We start from the raw sequence: 24,865 nt of genomic DNA on the forward strand, positions 1-24,865 counted from the left end.
ATGGGGATTTGCTCTGGACAGTTCCTGACATGAACAGAGGTGTCAGCAGAGAGCACTGTGGTCAGACAGAAATGAAATTCAAAAAGAAAAGAACTTCCTGTGGAACATACAGCAGCTGATGAGTACCGAAAGGATTACGATTTTTAAATAGAAGTAATTTGCGAATCTGTTTAACTTTCTGGCACCAGTTGATAAAAAAAACAACAACACAACTGGCCCCTAAAAAAATGCGAAACATCAGAAAACCAAAGGCATTGAGGAAATAAATGATAACTGTCTTAGGCTATGTTCACACTGCATAATTTTCCGGGAGGACACTCCACAGACAGCGGGCTCTGGCAGAACATGCTGTATCCATAGATGGCAATGCATTTCCGAGTGGATTCCACAGAAAGAATAGACAATAGATGTTTCCACTGCGGAAATTCCGTCATTCTCACAGTGCAGCAGAATCCTATTGAAATCAATGGGACACTGCAGCAACAGAATTTTTTAGTGGACATTCTGCTGTGTGAACATGGCCTAAGGCTGAAACATATACAGCGCGTTTGTACCCATAATAATGCCATGGCATATTTATTTGCCAAAAAAGCTGCAGCCATAGGTTAGCTGGCAGTCAATAGCAAAAAATATCAAACCTAAAAAAAAATTCCACCCATAGGCCAAGTTCACACTACAGAATGTTGGGGTCTATTCACACGGCAGAATTTCTGCTTGCGGAATTCTGCCTCAAATTAAAGCCCATAGACTTCTATGGGATTCCGCACTTCCATTCACACTTCTGAATTTCCGCTTGCGCCGACTGCAGGCTGAAATTCGGACCAATTCCGGCCGGGCAATCGGTCCTAATTCATTCAACCTGCGCTTGCTCCCTGCTCAGACAGGCGGGAGCGAGCGCTGAGAGCGAATTGGCTCCCTGGCCTCACACGCCGGCCCCGCCTCCCGGCATTTACATGCCGCTGCTGCTGCCTCAGGACTCTGCACTAGGGTATGTCTTGGGGAGAGCGGGGTTCAGGGCTTTCAACACGGGGGTTGGGGGAGAGCGGGGTTCAGAGTTTTCAACACGGGGGGGGGGGGGGGGGGGCCCGGTTCAGCGCCGCGGCCATGGCCCTAACTTATTGCTTTCAACACAGGGTGCCTCCAGCTGTTTCACCACTACAACTCCCAGCATGCCCTGACAGCCAATGGATGTCAGGGCAAGCTGGGAGTTGTAGTGGTGAAACAGCTGGAGGCACCCTTATAAGGGATTACATACAGGAATACATAGGGGATAATTGTATTATAAGTGATAACCAGCATGGGTTTACTAAGGATAGAAGTTGTCAAACCAATCTAATTTGCTTTTATGAAGAGGTGAGTAGAAGCCTTGACAGAGGAATGGCTGTGGATATAGTGTTTCTGGATTTTGCCAAAGCATTTGATACTGTCCCTCACAGACGTCTGACAGGTAAGTTAAGGTCCTTGGGCTTGGAAACTTTAGTTTGTAACTGGATTGAACACTGGCTCATGGATCGTACCCAGAGAGTGGTGGTCAATGATTCGTACTCTGATTGGTCCCCAGTTATTAGTGGTGTACCCCAAGGTTCAGTACTGGGCCCGCTGTTGTTTAATTTATTTATCAATGATATAGAGGATGGTATTAACAGCTCTGTTTCTATCTTTGCAGATGACACCAAGCTTTGTAGCACAGTACAGTCTATAGAGGATGTGCATAAGTTACAGGATGACTTGGATAGACTAAGTGTCTGGGCATCCACTTGGCAAATGAGGTTCAATGTGGATAAATGTAAAGTTATGCATCTGGGTACTAATAACCTGCATGCATCGTATGTCTTAGGGGGGATTAAACTGGCAGAGTCACTGGTAGAGAAGGATCTGGGTGTACTTGTGGATCACAGACTACAGAATAGCATGCAATGTCAGGCTGCTGCTTCCAAAGCCGGCAGGATATTGTCATGTATCAAAAGAGGCATGGACTCAAGGGACAGGGACATAATACTCCCCCTTTATAAAGCATTGGTACGGCCTCACCTGGAATATGCTGTTCAGTTTTGGGCACCTGTCCATAAAAGGGACACTGCGGAGTTGGAAAGGGTGCAGAGACGCGCGACTAAACTAATATGGGGCATGGAACATCTTAGCTATGAGGAGCGATTAAAGGAGTTACAATTGTTTAGTCTTGAGAAGAGACGTTTAAGGGGGGATATGATAAACGTATATAAGTATATTAATGGCCCATACAAAAAATATGGAGAAAAACTGTTCCAGGTTAAACCCCCCCAAAGGACGAGGGGACACTCCCTCCGTCTGGAGAAGAAAAAGTTTAGTCTCAAGGGGCGACACGCCTTCTTTACCGTGAGGACTGTGAATTTATGGAACGGTCTACCTCAGGAACTGGTCACAGTAGGAACAATTAACAGCTTTAAAACAGGATTAGATACATTTATGGAACAAAATAACATTAATGCTTATGAAGAAATATAAAATCCCATCCCTTCCCCAATATCGCGCCACACCCCTACCCCTTAATTCCCTGGTTGAACTTGATGGACATATGTCTTTTTTCGACCGTACTAACTATGTAACTATGTAACTATGTAACTATGTAACTATGTATAGGTGAACTAAGGGGCGGAAGTTGGCCCCACCCAGCAGGCATCAGTGACGTTGTGTCTAGAGATGAGCGAACTTACAGTAAATTCGATTCGTCACGAACTTCTCGGCTCGGTAGTTGATGACTTTTCCTGCATAAATTAGTTCAGCTTTCAGGTGCTCCGGTGGGCTGGAAAAGGTGGATACAGTCCTAGGAAAGAGTCTCCTAGGACTGTATCCATCTTTTCCAGCCCACGGGAGCACCTGAAAGCTGAACTAATTTATGCTGGAAAGGTCAGCAACCGCCGAGCTGAGAAGTTTGTGACGAATTGAATTTACTGTAAGTTCGCTCATCTCTAGTTGTGTCTGCTGGGGAAGTCTGCCTGGTAAGTGAGGACACTACCAGGCAGACAAAAAGGCATTTTTAATATAGTAAAAAAAAAAAAAAATTAAAGGCATGGAGGGGGTTAGGGATAGATGGGCAATAGGCAGGGACAGAAAAAAATTAAGAAAATAAAAAAGATGGAGGGAGCTACTCTTTAATAATAATCATAATAATAAAAAATACATTTCTTTTAAAACTTCAGATTTCCTGCTCCCCTGGGCACCTAAACTGTGACAGGTGGGGAACATTTCTGTAATGTTATCTGCAGAGGAGATAGATAAAACTTATGTAGGCCGCATAAAATACGACCTGTCAGCCCCGTCCTGGGCTCAGATAACACAATGTTTTCTCTACAGTCCACATCCCAGACACAGCAGTCCCTGCCCCCAGGAGGTCTCACTGATCACTGACTGAGACATGCTGGAGTCGGCTAGGTTTGTAAAGATCGTTATCTTCATTATATGTGTGAGAAATGACAGATGATATGATCCCTTCATGAGGCTTCCTTACAAGTGATAGGCTTTAAAGGGGTATTCCAGGAAAAAAAAAAATTGTTTTATATCAACTGGCTCCAGAAAGTTAAACAGATTTGTAAATGACTTCTATTAAAAAATCTTAATCCTTCCAATAATTATCAGCTGCTGAAGTTGAGTTGTTCTTTTCTGTCTGGCAACAGTGCTCTCTGCTGACATCTCTGGTTGTCTCGGGAACTGCAGAGTAGAAGAGGCTTGCTATGGGGATTTGCTTCTACTCTGGACAGTTCCCGAGACAGGTATCATCAGAGAGCACTTAGACAGAAAAGAACAACTCAACTTCAGCAGCTCATAAGTACTGAAAGGATTGAGATTTTTTAACAGAAGTAATTTACAAATCTGTTTAACTCTCTGGAGCCAGTGTGTATATAAATATTTTTTTTCCTGGATAACCCCTTTAATGCGTACCTGCCATACTACAAAAATAAATAATACTTCTATACGTTACTCACTTGATCAGCGGTCACCAACCTGCGGACCTCCAGATGTTGCAAAACTACAACTCCCAGCATGCCTGGACAGCCAACGGCTGTCCGGGCATGCTGGGAGTTGTAGTTTTGCAACATCTGGAGGTCCGCAGGATGAAGACCACTGCACTAGATTATGCAGATGCTTTACATGTCTTTTCATGTGTTTGACGAATAGTATCAAGCAGGAAAAAAAAAGCTTTGCGGTGGCGCTGCACCCTGTCCGTACCTGTATATGTATATGTATGTGTCAATAAACTGAACTGATCATAGAGGGGCAGCGCCACCGCAAAGCTTTTTTTCTGCTTGATACTATTCGTCTATCAAACTACCGACCTCCTCCCCCCTTTTCCTGTTTGAGGAGACCGGTCCGACTTTGCAGATCACACGTCTGTACCCCATCAGGAAGGGGTGATATTCATGAACCCAAGGTTCAAGGGGTATTCCAGGAAAAAACTTTTTTTTATAGATCAACTGGCTCCAGAAAGTTAAACAGATTTGTAAATTACTTCTATAAAAAAATCTTAGTCCTTTCAGTACTTATGAGCTTCTGAAGTTGAGCTGTTCTTTTCTGTCTAAGTGCTCTCTGATGACACATGTCTCGGGAACCGCCCAGTTTAGAAGCAAATCCCCATAGCAAACCTCTTCTACTCTGTGCAGTTCCCGAGACAAGCAGAGATGTCAGCAGAGAGCACTGTTGCCAGACAGAAAACAACTCAACTTCAGCAGCTGATAATTATTGGAAGGATTAAGATTTTTTTAATAGAAGTAATTTTACAAATCTGTTTATCTTTCTGGAGCCAGTTGCTGTGCTGGGTCTCTTCATCCAATCACTGCAGGCTGCTCTGTAAACCCACCTCTTTTCTGTTTTCATGCTGCAGTCTGACAGGACAGGAGTGAGCACAGAGGAGTGCTAGTCCCGCCCTCACTTTCTGGACTTTGTCCCTGCCTGTGCTTCAGCTGGAACAAAGATGTTGCTGCAGCCAGACAGCATTATGTTCTGGATGGTATGGGGACCCCTAGTGGTCTTTTTATTAGCCGTAATTTCTATAAAAAGGAAGTAAAATTTTCTTATGAAGTATATCAGAAAGGTTAATGTTTTGTCAAGATGTACAACATATAAATAGATTTTGATTCTGACAGTGCCTATTTAAGATTTGATCCCATTTTGCATCCAGATTGCATTTTGGATTCCACCCTAAACATCACATCAATGTTGACGACAATTCACATTACACGCATTTGAAGGAGATTTCATGTGCCAAATAAAATGTCTGCATAGATTTTTACCACAGCCAATGGGAAAACCCCCCCAAAAAAACACTGCAGATGTAAGTACCGGGCTATTTATTTCTGTGTATTTTGCAAAGAAAAGCTGATGATGAGTAGATTCCTGGCAGTTCTAATGTCCTATATGTGGCGCATCCACAGCAGAAAAACATGGATCAGGCTCTGATCTCGCTGCTGTCATTGTTCAGTCACAATGGAAGCCATGACGGTAGTGCTGGTGATGTCACATGATCGGTTCCATCAGAAGATCCGTCCCACACAAAATCACCTATATGGGCAACTGAGCACACGCATGGCCATCATAGCATTGTCACAGGCAGAAGTAATCTATGGCCGTTCTGCTCATCGTGCTTCTCGTGCTGCTTTTGCCCACCTAGGGCTAAACTTAATTAGGGATGGTAGTGTATAGGATTAAAGGGGTACTCCGGTGGAAAAAAAAAAATTCAAATCAATTAGTGCCAGAAAGTTAAACAGATTTGTAAATTACATCTATATAAAAATCTTAACCCCTTAAGGACTCAGGGTTTTTCCGTTTTTGCACTTTCGTTTTTTCCTCCTTACCTTTTAAAAATCATAACCCTTTCAATTTTCCACCTAAAAATCCATATTATGGCTTATTTTTTGCGTCGCCAATTCTACTTTGCAGTGACATTAGTCATTTTACCCAAAAATGCACGGCGAAACGGAAAAAAAAATAATTGTGCGACAAAATAAAAAAAAAAACGCCATTTTGTAACTTTTGGGGGCTTCCGTTTCTACGTAGTGCATATTTCGGTAAAAATGACACCTTATCATTATTCTGTAGGTCCATACGGTTAAAATTATACCCTACTTATATAGGTTTGATTTTGTCGCACTTCTGGAAAAAATCATAACTACATGCAGGAAAATTTATACGTTTAAAAATGTCATCTTCTGACCCCTATAACTTTTTTATTTTTCCATGTACGGGGCGGTATGAGGACTCATTTTTTGCGCCGTGATCTGAAGTTTTTATCGGTATGATTTTTGTTTTGATCGGACTTTTTGATCACTTTTTATTCATTTTTTTAATGGTATAAAAAGTGACCAAAATACGCTTTTTTGGACTTTGGAATTTTTTGGCGCGTACGCCATTGACCGTACGGCTTAATTAATGATATATTTTTATAGTTCGGACATTTACGCACGCGGCGATACCACATATGTTTATTTTTTATTTTTTTTACACTGTTTTATTTTTTATATGGGAAAAGGGGGGTGATTCAAACTTTTATTAGGGAAGGGGTTAAATGACCTTTATTAACACTTTTTTTTTACATTTTTTTTGCAGTGTTATAGGTCCCATAGGGACCTATAACACTGCACACACTGATCTCCTATGCTGATCACTGGCGTGCATTAACACGCCTGTGATCAGCATTATCGGCGCTTGACTGCTCCTGCCTGGATCTCAGGCACGGAGCAGTCATTCGTCGATCGGACACCGGGGAGGCAGGTAAGAGCCCTCCCGGTGTCCGATCAGCTGTTCGGGACGCCGCGATTTCACCGCGGCGGTCCCGAACAGCCCGACTGAGCAGCCGGGTCACTTTCACTTTCACTTTAGAAGCGGCGGTCAGCTTTGACCGCCGCTTCTAAAGGGTTAATACCGCACATCGCCGCGATCGGCGATGTGTGGTATTAGCCGCGGGTCCCGGACGTTGATTAGCGCCGGGACCGACGCGATATGATGCGGGATCGCGGCGCGATCCCGCTTCATATCGCGGGAGCCGGCGCAGGACGTAAATATACGTCCTGCGTCGTTAAGGGGTTAATCCTTCCAGCACTCATCAGCTGCTGTGTGCTCCAGAGGAAGTTGTGTAGTTCTTTCCAGTCTGACCACAGTGCTCTCTGCTGCCACCTCTGTCCAGAGCAGGAGAGGTTTGCTATGGGGATTTGCTTCTACTATGGACCGTTCCTGACACGGACAGAGGTGGCAGCAGAGAGCACTGTGGCCAAACTGGAAAGAACTGCACAACGTCCTCTGGAGCATACAGCAGCTGATAAGTACTGGAAAGATTAATATTTTTATATAGAAGTAATATACAAATCTGAGAAAAAAAGGGGTGTATGTGCAGCTCTCAATAAATGGTACACACCGAGGTCAAACTAGGGCATGCAACTATACCTTAATTGCACAAAAAAAGGAAAAACCAATAGTGAAAAGTTGCCTGGACCTTCTAAGTGAGTAAATAATAGTATAGATATTAAATAAATAATGGTCTGGATCGTGCTTCAATAATAATAATATAAACAATTTATTAAAATAAGATAAATAGACTATAATTAGTTACTTCTCACAGGGCCCATGTGAGAAGAACATATACAATAAAAACAACCTTTAAGTAATAATGTGCATAAAAATGTGAAATAACAAAATTAAAACAATATTAATGGCATAATGACAGTGTCACTGGCATATATTTTGTTTCTAATATGCAGCTGGTGTTTAACCGCTGGTATCTAGGCACCAACTGCACAATAAGCGAAATATAGCTGAGGGTGCCTGTATACTCGTTTCCCTCTTTAGAATATAATGTATCCTTGTAATAGTTCAACAATTTGCAACAGTTTCAAATGAATGTTACCGATCCTTATTGTGGCAACCTGGGCAAGAGGCGCTGTTTCCGCAGTGTGTAGATGGTGCCGGTACACTGGGTCCTCTGTGCAACGTTCCAGGTGGTGATGGTAAAATCCAGCAAGGTCCCGGTAGAAGCGGTGGCGATTGGCGCTGGCAGGCGCCGATGGTCGCAGATCGCCGGGAGGACGCTGGCAGACGCTGGAGATGGTAAGTCCTCACCGCTGGCTAGATGGAAACGGGGACCGTACACTGGATACGAGGAGCTCACCTTGTGTTGCCGGCGTGTGACGTCAGCTGCTGCTGGAGCCGGGTTCGTTGCACTGGAAGTAATTGGCAATATTTGGACCGGACTGATGCCGGACTGGATGTCCTGATGGTCTTAGCAGTTTACAGGCGATAAACCAGCCGTGGTGGATAGGCACAATTCCTAAAAAATTATATATGCCAGTGGTCATGCCCAAAAGACTAGACGCGTTTCAGGGTTATTTAATGTAACCCTTTCCTCAGTAGTCAGTAGGCTGATTGGGGGGACACAGACAGTGGGTGTATCTTGCTGTCTCTAGGAGGTGTGACACTATGGTGATAAAAAAAAGTAAGCTCCTCCCAGCAGGATACACCCGCCTTCAGGCTCTGAGCTAGTCAGTTTAAGTTCCAGAGCAATAGGAGGAGACCAATAGGTCAAGGAAAAACCCAAAACTGTCCGAGAACCAGAAGAAAGAACATAACAGAACACACCCTTGGACAGAGAACCAAGGAAAAAAAAACAAAAAGGGCGGGAGCTGTGTCCCCCAATGGATCCTTCGAGAAAGAGATTTTACGGTAAGTGTTAAAAAAATCTCCTTTTCTCTATCGGCTCCATTGGGGGACACAGACAGTGGTACGTACCAAAGCCGTCCCTTGGGTGGGCAGATAAGTAATCAGGCAGACGGCTGTTCCACTGCCACCTGCAACACCTTACACCTCAGGGTAGCATCAGCCGATGCGAAAGTATGAACCCGGTAAAACCTCGAGAAAGTGTGCAAAGACGACTAGGTAGCCGCCTTGCAAATCTTCGAGGCCGAGGCTCTATTCTGGAGAGCCCAGGATGCCCCAACAGAACGCGTGGAATGAGCCACAACCCTGAAAGGAGGAATCTTCCCCTTACAGCGATAGGCTTCCGAAATGGCAGACCGAATCCACCTAGAAATGGTGGCCTTGGAAGCAGGTTGTCCCTTGCGACGACCTTCCGTAAGGACAAAAAAGGAATCACACTGACGAAACGAAGAAGTGATGGAGAGATAAGACCAAACAGCCCGAACCACGTCCAGCTTGTGCAGTAAGCACTCCCTAGGATGAGAAGGAGCCGGGCAAAATGACGGGAAAACAATATCCTCATTGAGATGAAAGGCCGAGACCACCTTAGGTAAAAAGGAAGGGTCTGGCCGGAATACAACCTTGTCCTGGTGGATCACCAGAAACGGAGAACGGCAGAAAAGAGCTGCCAGTTCAGACTCCCTCCAGATGGAGGTGATAGCCACCAGAAATGCCACTTTCCAAGAAAGGAGGCGGAGAGACATCTCTCTAAGGGGCTCAAAGGGTGCACCCTGGAGGAGGTGGAGACCGATAAGGAGGAACAGCGTGCGCCACTCCTTGCAGGAAGGTCCGGACATGAGAATTAGAAGCCAGGGGCCGCTGGAAAAGAACAGTAAGGGCCGAAACCTGACCCTTAAGGGAACTGAGAGACAACCCTAGTTCCAACCCCGACTGCAAAAAGGAGAGAAGACGGGGAACAGAGAAGGTCACTGGGGAGAAGTCCTGTGCTTCACACCAACGAAAATCAGACCTCCAAGTACGGTGGTAAATCCTTGCAGAGGAGGGCTTACGAGCCTTAAGCATGGTGCGAATGACTTGGGAAGAGAACCCGCGGGCCCTCAAAACCGCGGTCTCAACCGCCACGCCGTCAAATGCAGCGACTGTAAATTGGGGTGGCAAAGAGGACCCTGAGAGAGCAGGTCCGGACGGAGGGGAAGGCGCAGTGGAGCGTCGTCCAGGAGCCTGACTACGTCGGCGTACCACGACCTTCGTGGCCAATCTGGGGCTACCAGAATGGCGGGGACTCCCTCTGCCTTGAGCTTCCTCAGTACCCTGGGAAGAAGCGGTAGAGGAGGGAACAGATAGGGTAGGGCAAACCCCGCCCAAGGAATTACTAAGGCGTCCACGGCCAGAGCCTGAGGGTCCTGGGACTTGGACACAAAAGGAAGGACCTTCCGATTGTGCCAGGACGCGAAGAGGTCCACGTCCGGGATGCCCCCAGAGGTCGCAGAGTTGGGCGAAGACCTCTGGATGTAGAGACCACTCGCCAGGGTCGGGTGAGGACCGACTGAGGAAGTCCGCTTCCCAGTTGAGCACCCCCGGGATGTGAATCGCTGAAATGGCCGGAACCTTGCTCCTCTTCCCAGGAGAGAATCTTGGTCACCTCGGCCATGGCTGCCGAGCTACGAGTACCGCCCTGACGATTTATGTATGCCACGGCCGTGGCATTGTCCGACTAAACACGGACAGGACGGGACTGAAGATGGGACTCCCAATGAAGAAGACAAAGAAGAATCGCCCGTAATTCCAATATGTTTTTCGGAAGAAGGGTCTCCTGGGGAGACCAGAGTCCCTGAACCGTCCAATCCCTGAACACGCCGCCCCAGCCCGACAGGCTGGCATCCGTTGTAACAACCTGCCAGTGAAGGGGAAGAAACGACTGCCCTTGGAGAAGAAGGGGGGGAGCGGAGCCACCAGAGCAGGGACCCTGAGAGGGAGAAAAATCTGACGATCGAGGGACAGAGGAGACCTGTTCCACCAAGAGAGAATCGCCAGTTGAAGGGGGCGGTAATGAAACTGGGCAAAAGGTACGGCCTCCATAGTTGCCACCATCCGACCCAGGACTTCCATACAAGTGCGGATGGAGACTGATACTTGGGTCCGAAGGGAGCGGACCCCCGACCGGAGCGCCAGACGTTTGTCCGGCGGAAGACGAATTCGGGCAGAGGCCGTGTCGAAGGGAAGTCCCAGAAAGGTTAGAGACTGGGTAGGACGGAGGACAGACTTGTCCTGGTTGACCATCCACCCGAAGCGAGTGTGGAGAGTGACGTCCAGAATCTGGGCCCTGGTTGGAGCCTTGATGAGAAGGTCGTCCAGATAGGGTATCACCGAGATTCCCCTCGACCGTAACAGGCCCATCACCGGCGCAAGGACCTTTGTAAAGACCTGAGGAGCCGTGGCTAGACCGAAGGGGAGGGCTACAAATTGAAAGTGCCCCTTCAGGACCGCCAAGCGGAGGAACCGATGATGGCCCGGAAATATTGGCACATGGAGGTAGGCATCCTTGATGTCCACCGATGAAAGGAACTCCCCTTGTTCCAGGGACGCCACTCCCGAACGGAGAGATTCCATTCGGAAGTGGCGGATGAGAAGATGATGGTTGAGACGCTTGAGGTCCAAAATTGGACGCACAGAACCGTCCTTTTTGGGGACCACAAAAAGATTTGAATAGAACCCTCGAAACCGTTCCCCTGGAGGAACAGGAACAATAACCCCTTGGAGAAGCAGAGACTGGAGAGCCGCTCGAAACTGCTTCGCCAGAGGAGGAGACCGGGGGGCCCGGGAGTGAAAAAAGCGATCCCTCGGAAGGGATGCAAATTCGATCCGGTAACCGTTGGACACCACGTCCCTGACCCAAGAGTCTTCAATGTGAGAGGTCCAAATGTCTCTAAAAAGTAAGAGACGACCTCCCACCCGAGAAGAAACCGCGGGTAGGGGCCTCACTTCATGCAGAAGTGGGCTTGCGGTTCCCTGATTTGGGCGCAAAACGGCCGGACCGGTTGGAGTCTGACTTCCAAGATGGGCGAGCCCAGAACGAGGGAGCCTTCTTGTCCCGCGAGGGCTCCTGCCCGGACCCCTTGTTGGAGCTGGAGGTCTTCGAAAGGACTTCATTTGGGAAGTAGGGCGAGCCTTATTTTGAGGCAACAAGGAACTCTTACCTCCCGTTGCCTCGGAGATAATCTCATCAAGGCGTTTGCCAAAAAGACGCCCACCCGTAAAGGGAAGCTCAGTGAGAGATCTTTTGGAAGCGGCATCCGCATTCCAAGCCTTAAGCCACATAGAGCGGCGGAGAGCCACTAGGTGACCCACAGCAAAGGCAGATCAATGGGCTGCCTGCATGGAAGCTGCACACAGAAAATCCCCGGCTTTAGAGCATTGGAGAGCCAAAGCAGATAGATCCTCCGGGGGGGGGGGGGGGGGGGGGGGTCCCGCTAAGATATCCTGACGGAGCTTTTGGCAAAACTCCGACAGGCCCTTGGACACCAATGTGGAGGTGAAGATGGGAAGAAGAGAAGAGCCAGCAACTTCAGTGGCAAACTTCGCTAAGGATTCTACCTTCTTGTCAGTGGGGTCCTTGAAGGCAGCGGCATCTGCCAGAGGCAGTGTAGTCGCCTTATTGATCCGGGAAACTGGTGGGTCCACTGAGGGAGGAGAAACCACCTTAGTGACAAAGACCTTGTCAAATGGATAACGATGTTGAATTGTTTTGATTCCCGGAAACCTCTTGTCTGGATGTTTCCATGCGGTTTCCAGAATGTCGTCAGCGTGAGAGCGGAACTTCTGAGGTGCTGGCTTAGCACGATGAAAGGATACTCCTGGATTGACATCCGAAGATCCTGGGTCCTCTAAGTGAAAGGTGTCTCTTAGGGCTGTAACCAAAGAGTTCACCGTTGATACTGAGTCCGGGCGGTCCTCTGAGTCAGATGCCGGCTCGGAAGCCTCGTCCACCAGTTCACCAGGGGAATGAGAATGAGTAGAGGCAGTCCGGGAGGGGGGCGACTCTGACCGAGTACGCGGCTCTGGCGTGGCAGAGCGGCGACTCCAAGAACGTCCTCTGGAGGAGCGACGTTTGTGCCCAGATGATGGGGGGGCAGGACCCACGAGGGGAACGCTCACGTCTACTTGAAGACTCATTGGAAGAGTCAGACGAGGCACCCCTAGGACGCTTGTGAGAGCGTGAAGTATGTGGAGACATGGAGCGGGCCCTGCGCCGGGAAGACCCCTTCAAGGCGGGCACCACTTCCCGGGAGGCCTCAGCCACCGAGCGGGAGACTTGGGTCAAGTCAGCCATATACTGGGTCAGGGAAGAAACCCAGGCTGGGGGAGCGGCTGGATCCACCAGGACCGAAGGGGCATCAGGGGGTACCAGGGGGTCTGGGGGAGCAGGCAGGGCAAGTGGGCTCGGCAGAGCCAGACATCTTGGTATTACAGTGCTTACAGAGATAGTAAGTCACTGAAGTTCCAGGTCTCTGTTTAGAGGGAGGAACAGCTCTGGGTACGGACATAATGTGTGAAAAGAAGGAACTTTCTCACCCTAGTCTGTGTCCCCTGTCAGCTGCAGTGAGGAGACTCGCTCTGTGTGGCTAGAGAGAGAAACAGGCCAGCCAATAGGAAGAGAGGGGCGTGCCTGAAGCAAGGCTTGAAGTAACTGACCCCTTCCTACTGAAAATCGCGCCCACGGTGCTGATTGGAGGCTGCTTCGCGCCTCTGAGTGCTCCCAGCCCTGTGGACGGAGCTACAGACCGGCCGAAGAGAACTGTCATGGCGCCCGCTCCTTGTCCCGAGCGCACCCGTCGGCCGTTTGTGCGCTCGGGGAAATAGAGCGGAGACTGCAAGAGAAAAGAAGTAAGCCGCTGAAGCGCCCGGCTCATAGCAACGCCGCGGCTGTCAGCCGTGTATAAGGCGCTGCCGACAAAGTGAAAGTAAGCCGGCGCTGAGAGCGCCCGGCCCGGGACAGCGCCGCGGCTGACAGCCGCATATATGGCACTGTGTACGAAGTAACACCAATACACACACACCCACACATAAGTGAAGTGCCCCATATATGATGTCCCTTCAGGTGCCACTGCTCCCCAAAAATAAAGTGCAGCCCCTGTAAGCTAGCCCCAAAAACTGAAGGTGGGCCAAAACAGGGGGTCTCCAGCTGCTGCGAGTCCGTACCTGTGGAGAAAAAAGGGGAAAGTACTTACCTCAGTCAGAAGAACTTACCTACTGGAGTCTTCAGTGAAGTCTTCAGTCAGCTTTAGTTACCTGCATCACGCCTGGCTGCTATGCGCGAGCGAGGCGAGCAGGGAAATAGGGGGACCCGGACCCGTGAGGTACTACCCAAGCGCTGACCGTTAGCGAAGGGGGGGGGGTTAACAGCGCATATACGCAAAGTCTGTGCCCCCTCACTCGCAATGGGGAAACGGGGAACCGCAGTCCCTGAGTCCCCACTTGAAAACAGAAAAGAAAAGGAATAAAAACACGTCCCTAACTAGGAAAATAAAAAAATCAGAAGACCTGGTCTGGAGCAACCCAGCCCATGTCCACCTCCTTCAGACACTAAGCTTAAACTGACTAGCTCAGAGCCTGAAGGCGGGTGTATCCTGTCGGGAGGAGCTGACTTTTTTTTTATCACCATAGTGTCACACCTCCTAGAGACAGCAAGATAGACCCACTGTCTGTGTCCCCCAATGGAGCCGATAGAGGAATTCCAATTTCGGCCTCCTGACATGTTAATTCTTTCTGCGGAATCCGCTCAGAAATGCATTGCCGTCTATGGAGATGGCACTTTTCCGAGTGATCCTAGCGCCGGCGCATTCTGCTGCTGGCGCCTGCTGTCTGTAGAATGTCCTGGTGGACATTCCGACAAAAAAAAATCAGCCATGTGAACAGGGTTTGTGTTTGGGGTTAGGAGTAGTAAATAGTCACCACTAATCCACATCTTATACACTTGCCCCCTCCTTAGTGCATTCATCACTAGGTGGGCAAGAGCAGCACCGTAAGGAGACGCACGATGAGCAGAATGGCCATAGATTGCTTCTTCCTGTGATTATGTCCTTTTTTTGCCGCACACAGCAGGGATGGGCATGTGTGCTCGTGGCTGTGCAGTAGCCTAAAAAAGCTAACTCTGCATCACCGGAAGGGAGGTGGGACCTAATTTTCTGATGGGGCTGGATATATGGGACATCATCGGACCCACCGGACGACACCAACTGTGCCCAATTGACCCTTATGACTTATTATGGAGTCCGTTGGGTTGCGGAGCGATGTCTGTTGTTTTGATGGGAAGGACACGTGGACACAAGCGAACCCACAGAGCTACCTAACCGCTGCGGATGTGTTCCCTAAAGCAGTTGGGATCACTGCCTAAAAAGGAATATTAGAAGCTTACACAACGGCCAGTTCTAGAGGCAACCGAACGCATGTACCAAATCCTAGATTTCAAGCATTAACCCCTTAAGGACGCAGGACGTAAATGTACGTCCTGGTGAGGTGGTACTTAACGCACCAGGACGTACATTTACGTCCTAAGCATAACCGCGGGCATCGGAGCGATGCCTGTGTCATGCGCGGCTGATCCCGGCTGCTGATCGCAGCCAGGGACCCGCCGGCAATGGCCGACGCCCGCGATCTCGCGGGCGTCCGCCATTAACCCCTCAGGTGCCGGGATCAATACAGATCCCGGCATCTGCGGCAGTTTGCGATTTAAATGAACGATCGGATCGCCCGCAGCGCTGCTGCGGAGATCCGATCATTCATAACGCCGCACGGAGGTCCCCTCTCCTTCCACCGTGCAGCTCCCGGCGTCTCCTGCTCTGGTCTGTGATCGAGCAGACCAGAGCAGAAGATAGCCGATAATACTGATCTGTTCTATGTCCTATACATAGAACAGATCAGTATTAGCAATCATGGTATTGCTATGAATAGTCCCCTATGGGGACTATTCAAGTGTAAAAAAAAAAATGTAAAAAAATGTAAAAGTAAAAGTAAAAAAAAAGTGAAAAATCCCCTCCCCCAATAAAAAAGTAAAACGTCCGTTTTTTCCTATTTTACCCCCAAAAAGCGTAAAAAACATTTTTTATAGACATATTTGGTATTTACGCATAGTGCGTAAATGTCCGAACTATTAAAATAAAATGTTAATGATCCCGTACGGTGAACGGCGTGAACGAAAAAAAATTTAAAAAGTCCAAAATTCCTACTTTTTTAATACATTTTATTAAAAAAAAATTATAAAAAATGTATTAAAAGTTTTTTATATGCAAATGTGGTATCAAAAAAAAGTACAGATCATGGCGCAAAAAATGAGCCCCCATACCTCCACTTATACGGAAAAATAAAAAAGTTAGAGGTCATCAAAATAAAGGGATCACAAAACCTTCCAAAATTAGCAAAATTGCGTTTTTCGTTTTAATTTCCCCACAAAAATAGTGTTTTTTGGTTGCGCCATACATTTTATGATATAATGAGTGATGTCATTACAAAGGACAACTGGTCGCGCAAAAAACAAGCCCTCATACTAGTCTGTGGATGAAAATATAAAAGAGTTATGATTTTTAGAAGGCGAGGAGGAAAAAATGAAAACGTAAAAATTTAATTGTCTGAGTCCTTAAGGCCAAAATGGGCTGAGTCCTTAAGGGGTTACAGGGGTACTCCGGTGGAAAAACCTTTTTTTTTTTTAAATCAACCGGTGCAAGAAAGTTAAACAGATTTGTAAATTACTTCTATTAAAAAATCTTTAGCCTTCCAGTACTTTTTAGCACCTATATGCTATAGAGGAAATTCTTTTCTTTTTGAATTTCTTTTTTGTCTTGTCCACAGTGCACTCTGCTGACACCTCTGTCCGTGTCAGGAACTGTGCAGAGCAGCATAGGTTTGCAATGGGGATTTTCTCCTGCTCTGGACAGTTCCTGACACGTACAGAGGTGTCAGCAGAGAGCACTGTGGACAAAACAAAAAAAATTCTAAAAGAGAAGAATTTCATCTGTAGCATACAGCTGCTAAAAAGTACTGAAAGGGTAAAACATGTTTAATAGAAGTCATTGACAAATCTGTTTAACTTTTTGAAACCAGTTCATAAAAAAAAAAAAAAAAAAAAGGTTTCCACTGGAGTACCCCTTTAAAATAATCACACTAGACTTGCATTGGAGGAGTGGTGGTTTTATTTTTTAAAATACTGTAAGAACAACATTACAAGTTAAGTTATTAAGCCTGATGACATGTGTCGCAGGATAATGTTGTAGCACAGTGTTTCCCAACCAGTGTGCCTCCAGCTGTTGAAAAAATACAACTCACAGCATGACAAAGGCTGTCCGGGCATGCTAGGAATTGTAGTTCCTCAACAGCTGGAGGCACCCTGGTTGGGAAACAATGCTGTTGCAAGTCATCCCTATAATTTGCAGGGAAATTTTGCAGAATATCAGAACCAAATTATGTGGGTTTTGTTGCAGAGTGAAAGCATTAAAATTTACATGCCACAAGTTTAATCGCATCGGATCGCTAGTTAAAAGCAAGGGAGGTTCAAGCGGTATTCCAGGAAAAAAACTTTTTTTTTTTTTACATTAACTGGCTCCAGAAAGTTAAACAGATTTGTAAATGACTTCTATTAAAAAATCTTAATCCTTTCAATAATTATCAGCTGCCGAAGTTGAGTTGTTCTTTTCTGTCTGGCAACAGTGCTCTCTGCTGACATCTCTGCTTGTCTCAGGAACTGCACAGAGTAGAAGAGGTTTGCTATGCTGATTTGCTTCTAAACTGGGCGGTTCCTGAGACAGGTGTCATCAGAGAGCACTTAGACAGAAAATAACTCAACTTCAGCAGCTCATAAGTACTGAAAGGATTAAGATTTTTTTAATAGAAATAATTTACAAATCTGTTTAACTTTCTGGAGCCAGTTGATATATAAAAAAAAGTTTTTCCCTGGATAACCCCTTTAACCCCTATCTCCAGGATAGGGGATAACTAGCTGGTCAGTGGGGGAGGGGGGATATGTCCTCCAGGACCCCCCACAATCATGTGAACCAAGGTTACCTTTCATCAACAAATCTTTTGATATTTTATAGCTTATTATATACTGATCCACTTTCTAATAGCATTGCATTAAAGAAAATGAATTCTGTAATGTCTATTTTAATTTTGAAACTTTGGCCACTAGGGGTCTCCTGACTGCAAGCTTTTTCATTGATTTCGGACTCAAGTGCTGTGCTCATATCCCTGCAGGGCACGGCAGCTCTGTCCTCTGACGTTCCTTCTCTCTTTATGGAACATGTAAAGCCAAACAGAGAGGAGGAGGAGACTCAGAAGCTGCCATCCCTGCAGTGTGCTGAGCCTGTATGGGTGCTCCCGAGAGGGAGTGTTGCATACAGGAAGAAGGGCGGAAGCCGGCCCTGGCAGGCATCAGATGACGTTGTGCCTGCCAGGCAACGCCCACTTCCTTCCCTCGCACACAGATCCAAACTGAGCTACCGAAGACAGAAGAAAAAAGGTATTTACAGGGGGTTTTCAATAATAAAAAAAAAGAGAGTCAGAGTCAGATGGGAAGGGGGATTAGGGAAAGTGTAATTGATGATCGGTACTCTTTAATTGCCCCTTAAACGAACACAGCGCCAGCGCGCAGCCTCAACCACTGTGCCATTCATCCTCTAAGTATGTGTTCTCCAACCAGGGTGCCTCCAGCTGTTGCAAAACTACAACTCCCAGCATGCCCGGACAGCCAAAGGCTGTCCGGGCATGCTGGGAGTTGTAGTTTTGCAACAGCTGGAGGCACCCTGGTTGGAAAACACTGCTATAAGCCATGAACTCTGCTATGTTCGGAAATCCCACAGTGACTGGAGCCCTGGTTGAGCATGCTCGCTGCCTCTTCATTTAAAAGGGAGACAATTCACCACCTTTCTCCTGATCGGTGGTGGGGGGGGGGGGGGGGTCCCATTAATCTTCTGGGTAGGGATAACTTTTAGGACCCATTGGCACAACACAATTTCCCAGTGGGGAAATTTTGCATAGTCCTATCAGCAAAGGATTTCGGCGGTGGTCCCAGCAGAAAGAGGTGATTACGCAGAGTGAATGGGCCCTTATTTTTGGGGTAACCCTTAAAGAGTAGCTATCATTAACTAAACTTTCCCTAATCCCCCTCCCCATCTGTCTCTGACACTAACGACCTCTATCCCTGTATTTATCTCTATGTTAAACCCCATTAAAATACAGTACCTTTTTAATAGCCTCTTCGGTAGCTCAGTATTGAGCTCTCTGTGGAGAGCAGGAAGTGGGCGTGGCCCCGCAGGCGCGACGTCTTGTGAAGCCTAGCCGGCCGGCTTCCGCCCATCTCTCTCTCCTGTAAGAGGGAGATGCAGGGGGCGGGGATATTTAAATTACACGCACCGTGCACACACGAGCGCTGTGCTCGCTCTCTGTCGGTTTCATATACAGGCAGAGAGCGAGCGGAGGTCGCACATTTCGTACCACGCTGGACCATGCTGCCCGAACGTGCCCGACGTGAGGGGGGGGGGGGGGGGGGGGGGAATGATTCTTGGACCACATAGGGTGACACCTAGTGGCCAGGATTTCAAATGTAAAATAAACAGTGAAAGAGAGATTTTTTTTTAAGAACATATATTACAAAGATTTGTATTTAGGCATAATCTATTATAATTAAAAAAATTAAGTTTAATGAAAGTACCCATTTAAAGGGTTGCTCCACTGGAAAAAAAAAAAATTTAAATTACCTGGTGCCAGAAAGTTAAACTTATTGGTAAATTACTTCTATTAAAAAAATCTTAATCCTTCCAGTACTTATTAGCTGCTGTTTGCTCCACAGGAAGTTCTTTTCTTTTTGAATCTTCTTTCTGTCTGACCACAGCATTTTCTGCTGACACCTCTGTCCATTTTAGGAACTGTCCCGAGTAGGAGAAAATCCCCATAGCAAAAGTATGGACAGTTCCTAGGTGTCAGCAGAGAGCACTGTGGTCAGACAGAAAGGAATTTCAAAAAGAAAAGAACTTCCTGTGGAGCATACAGCAGCTGCTAAGTACTGGAAGGATTAAGATTTTTTAATAGAAGTAATTTACAAATCTGTTTAACTTTCTGGCACCAGTTGATTTAAAAAAATGTTTTCCAGTGGAGTACCCCTTTAATAAGCTGCAGGAAAATCTGCAACAGTTTTTTTTTTTATCTTCCTAAAATTTCAGGCTCGTTTTTCACTTCATAAAACTTCAACTTCATAAAACTAAAATAAGAAAAATCTGTAAACATTCCACTTCAATAAAAAATTCCATTAGTGTTAAAATTTGATCTGATTTTATGCCACCGTATTACTCGCTGTGTGGCAACATCTCCCAGAAAATAGCGTCACTCCTGTCCATGGGTTACATCTGGTATTACAGCTCGGTCCCTTTGAGTGTGAATGGGGACAGGCTGCATTACCAAACATGCCCATGGACAAGGATGGCGCTGTTTTCAAGGAAGAAGCAGAATCTTTTGTCTAATCTTGGCCCCTGGTCCCTTTAAAATGCATCTGAGAACTAAAACATTCAGAGTCCATGTGTGGCATCGGGTCTTGGTGTAAATGTGATGATCAGGAAGGAAGCCTTGGATTAAAAAAAAATATAAAATATAAAACATCAAACATCCGGCAACCTATACAAGAATCAACGTGATCACCGTCCATACACTTTACAGCTGCAGAAGACAAGTATTTTCGGGACTTTCGGACTAATAATTTAACTGAAAAGCCTCTCCTCCTGGAAGTAATCTGCTTCACACAAGTAACCTTCAAGAAATGAAACCTCCTGGAAAAAAATAAATAAATAAAAATGAATGTAATGAGCAAAAATGATAAAGTTCTCAGATAGAAAATAGATTTTTAACAGATTAACACTATAAAATTTTTATCTGAAAAAAATGTAGCCTTAAGATATATATATATAAAAATTGTTTAATATAGGCATAAAAAAAGCATAAATTGAAATATACTTAAAGGGGTACTCCACTGGAAAAACATTTTCTTTTAAATCAACTGGTGCCAGAAAGTTTAACAGATTTGCAAATGACTTCTATTAAAAAATCCCAATTTTTCCAGTACTTCCCAGCTGCTGTATAATACACAGAAAGTTCTTTTCTTTTTGAATTTCCTTTCTGTCTGACCACAGTGCTCTCTGCTGACACCTCTGTCCATGTCAGGAACTGTCCAGAGCAGGAGAGGTTTGCTATGGGGATTTACTTCTACTCTGGACAGTTCCTGACATGGACAGAGGTGTCAGCAGAGAGCACTGTGGTCGTGACAGAAAGGAAATTCAAAAAGAAAAGAACTTCCTGTGTAGTATACAGCAGCTAATAAGTACTGGAAGGATTACGATTTTTAAATAGAAGTAATTTACAAATCTGTTTTTCTTTCTGGCACCAGTTGATTTATAAGAAAATGTTTTCCAGTGGAGTACCCCTTTAAAGGTGTAATCCACTTTCGGCCACCTGTTTTTGAAGTGTAAGTCTAGCGTTGATCTCCCTTGCTCGTTCTGCGGTGCGGACATGACCTGGACCTAGTAAATGAATTGTATAGATGCAGCAGGGCTGGGAGGAAACAGATGGCACTACAGGAATACTGCGAGCCTTGTGATGTAATCAATTTACTGACATGACATCTTACACAACGACCAGATTAACCCATATTATGGACACATTTTTGTATCTTTATTAGGCCTGCAAGACATGAATGGACATCAGAAGTGTGCTCAGTCTATATCAGAGCTATCTCTAATAATGAGCCTTATATCTGTTGTACATGATCAGGATGCAACCACTGGATGAAATGTTGAAATGCCAAAACTGAAATGTGGGCGTGGCCTCTGAGGAGTGGGTAGGGTCTCTAAGTTTAAATGGGCACTGTCATGAAAAATAATTTTTGATATGTTGTAGTACTCAAGTACTACAACATATCTCTAATATACTTTTATTAAAAAAAATGCTTTTAAAACATTTTAAAAGCAATTTGAAATTCGGCCACTAGGGGGCGCCCTCCTAGTGGCCGAATGCAGTGCGGAGTGACGTCACAGCAAAATTCCGACTGATTCCGGCAGGGCATCAGTCGAAATTTTGCGCAGGCGCAGTAACAGCCAGGGCTCCGCATCGGCTTCCCTGCTGCAAGGTGCGGGCGGGGCGGGGGGTTGGCTGCTACAGCAATGTGCGGGGAGTGCTGCTCTAAGGTACGGGGGGGATAGAGGGAGCTGCTGCAAGGTGCGGGGGGATGGGGGGAGCTGCTGCAAGGTGCGGGGGGATGGGGGGAGCTGCTGTGGGATGGGGGGCGCTGCTGCAAGGTGCGGGGGGATGGGGGCGCTGCTGCAAGGTGCGGGGGGATGGGGGGCGCTGCTGCAAGGTGCGGGGGATGGGGGGCGCTGCTGCAAGGTACGAGCGGGATGGGGGGCGCTGCTGCAAGGTACGGGGGAGGATGGGCGGCGCTGCAAGGTACGGGGGGGGGGGGGGGGGGGGGGGATGGGGGTTGTTTGGGTTTACTTACCGAGCGGCAGGAAGAGTCTCTCCCGCACCCGTCCCTCCCGCATCGGCACCTGGGTCACTCCTTCCCCCATGAAACTCCTGTCCTGGGTGCCTCCAGTTGTTTTACCACTACAACTCCCAGCATGCCCTGACAGCCAATAGATGTCAGGGCATGCTGGGAGTTGTAGTGGTGAAACAGCTGGAGGCACCCTGTTGGGAGAACTAAGGGCGGAAGTCCCCCCCAGCAGGCATCAGTGACGTGGTGCCTGCTGGGGAAGTCTGCCTGGTAGTGAGCACACTACCAGGCAGACTAAATGCCATTTTAAAAATAGTAAAAAAAATAAATAAAGGCAGGGAGGGTGTTAGGGATAGAAGGGCAATAGGCAGGGACAGAAAAAAAAAATCATGATGGTGGGAGCTACCCTTTAAGCGCTTGTTCACACGAGCAGATTTTGCTGCAGATTTTCAGCTGCTTATTTTCTACAGCTTTTTTCTTATTTTTGGCTGGTTAGTCCATGATAAAATAAGCAGCAGAAAATAAAAAGCAGCAGATCAGCTGCGGAAAATCCACACAAAAATCTGCTTGTGTGAACGAGCCCTTAGACACGTTTTTTCTTTTAAGACGTAAATCAACACATAGTAAAGCCTCTCCTCTAAATATGCAGTCAGGCTATAAATGCACCTCTTTTTATCAGTTGAAGCCACTTACTTTCTTTAGAAAGTCTTCGTCTTCCATCACTGACAACGCAAGATCTACAATTTTATTTGCAGAGTCTCCTTTAGTTTTATCAATTAAGGGAATGCATCGTTGGTACAGATAATACTTGTAATGTCTCAGCTGGTGGTACGCTTCAGTGCGACGATAACATACCCCGCCAATAAGCAGTTTCTAAAAGATAAAAAGGTTACATTTTATTTTAGAAGCCAAATTCTACTTTGTAACTATTCTGGTTATGTACCAGGTAACAAGAAAGAAAGTGTAATGTGGAAGACTAAAGGAAAAAAACACTAGAACCATTACCAATTATAAGATTTAAAGGGGTACTCCAGTGAAAAACAAATGTTTTCGAATCAACTGGTGGCAGAAAGTTAAACAGATTTGTAAATTACTTCTATGCAAAAATATCCTTCCAGTACTTATCAGCTGCTGTATGCTACACAGGAAGTTGTGTAGTTCTTTCATGTGTGACCACAGTGCTCTTTGCTGCCACCTCTGTCCATCACAGGAACTGTCCAGAGAAGAAGCACATCTCCATAGTGAACCTCTCCTGCTCTGGACAGTTCCTGACATGGACAGAGGTGTCAGCAGAGAGCACTGTGGTCAGACTGGAAAGAACTACACAACTTCCTCTGCAGAAACATTTTTGAAGTAATTTACAAATCTGTTAACTCTTTTGGCACCAGTTAATTTGAAAACATTTGTTTTCCACAGGAGTACCCCTTTAATAATTCCTCATGATAGGAGTACCCCTTTAACCCCTTAAGGACGCAGGACGTAAATGTACGTCCTGGTGAGGTGGTACTTAACGCACCAGGACGTACATTTACGTCCTGTGTATAACCGCGGACATCGGAGGGATGCCCGTGTCATGCGCGGCTGATCCTGGCTGCTGATCGCAGCCAGGGACCCGCCGGCAATGGCCGACGCCCGCGATCTCGCGGGCGTCCGCCATTAACCCCTCAGGTGCCGGGATCAATACAGATCCCGGCATCTGCGGCAGTGCGCGATTTGAATGAATGATCGGATCGCCCGCAGCGCTGCTGCGGGGATCCGATCATTCATAACGCCGCACGGAGGTCCCCTCTCCTTCCTCCGTCCGGCTCCCGGCGTCTCCTGCTCTGGTCTAAGATCGAGCAGACCAGAGCAGGAGATGACCGATAATACTGATCTGTTCTATGTCCTATACATAGAACAGATCAGTATTATCAATCATGGTATTGCTATGAATAGTCCCCTATGGGGACTATTCAAGTGTAAAAAAAAATGTAAAAGTAAAAAAAAAGTGAAAAATCCCCTCCCCCAATAAAAAAGTAAAACGTCCGTTTTTTCCTATTTTACCCCCAAAAAGCGTAAAAAACATTTTTTATAGACATATTTGGTATCGCCGCGTGCGTAAATGTCCGAACTATTAAAATAAAATGTTAATGATCCCGTACGGTGAACGGCGTGAACGGAAAAAAAAAAAAAGTCAAAAATTCCTACTTTTTTAATACATTTTATTAAAAAAAAATTATTAAAAATGTATTAAAATTTTTTTATAGGCAAATGTGGTATCAAAAAAAAGTACAGATCATGGCGCAAAAAATGAGCCCCCATACCGCCGCTTATACGGAAAAATAAAAAAGTTAGAGGTCATCAAAATAAAGGGATTATAAACGTACTAATTTGGTTAAAAAGTTTGTGATTTTTTTTAAGCGCAACAATAATATAAAAGTATATAATAATGGGTATCATTTTAATCGTATTGACCCTCAGAATAAAGACCACATGTCATTTTTACCATAAATTGTACGGCGTGAAAACGAAACCTTCCAAAATTAGCAAAATTGCGTTTTTCGTTTTAATTTCCCCACAAAAATAGTGTTTTTTGGTTGCGCCATACATTTTATGATATAATGAGTTATGTCATTACAAAGGACAACTGGTCGCGCAAAAAACAAGCCCTCATACTAGTCTGTG

The 24,865-nt window shown here is 46.2% G+C and overlaps 2 protein-coding genes across 4 annotated transcripts in view; both read right to left on the bottom strand.

Annotated features, from left to right (window-relative positions):
• Positions 1-4,873, bottom strand: part of MAML2 (mastermind like transcriptional coactivator 2) — a 199,164-nt gene extending 194,291 nt beyond the window's left edge. The window contains exon 1 of the mRNA XM_056561521.1: positions 4,835-4,873. The gene's annotated coding sequence lies outside the window, so the exon portion shown is untranslated. The remainder of the gene's footprint in view (positions 1-4,834) is intronic.
• A 14,887-nt stretch (positions 4,874-19,760) lies between these two features.
• The window catches only part of CCDC82 (coiled-coil domain containing 82), a 67,459-nt gene continuing 62,354 nt past the window's right edge, over positions 19,761-24,865 (bottom strand). For all 3 annotated transcript variants that reach the window (XM_056561525.1, XM_056561523.1, XM_056561524.1), the window contains exons 7-8: positions 22,895-23,074; positions 19,761-20,486 (exon numbers count right to left, since the gene is read on the bottom strand). In XM_056561525.1, coding sequence (XP_056417500.1) covers positions 20,418-20,486; positions 22,895-23,074 — 249 coding nt within the window. In that variant the 3' untranslated portion in view covers positions 19,761-20,417. The remainder of the gene's footprint in view (positions 20,487-22,894; positions 23,075-24,865) is intronic.

The sequence above is a fragment of the Hyla sarda genome, chromosome 2, assembly GCF_029499605.1.
Source record: "Hyla sarda isolate aHylSar1 chromosome 2, aHylSar1.hap1, whole genome shotgun sequence".
Taxonomy (NCBI): Eukaryota; Metazoa; Chordata; class Amphibia; order Anura; family Hylidae; genus Hyla; species Hyla sarda.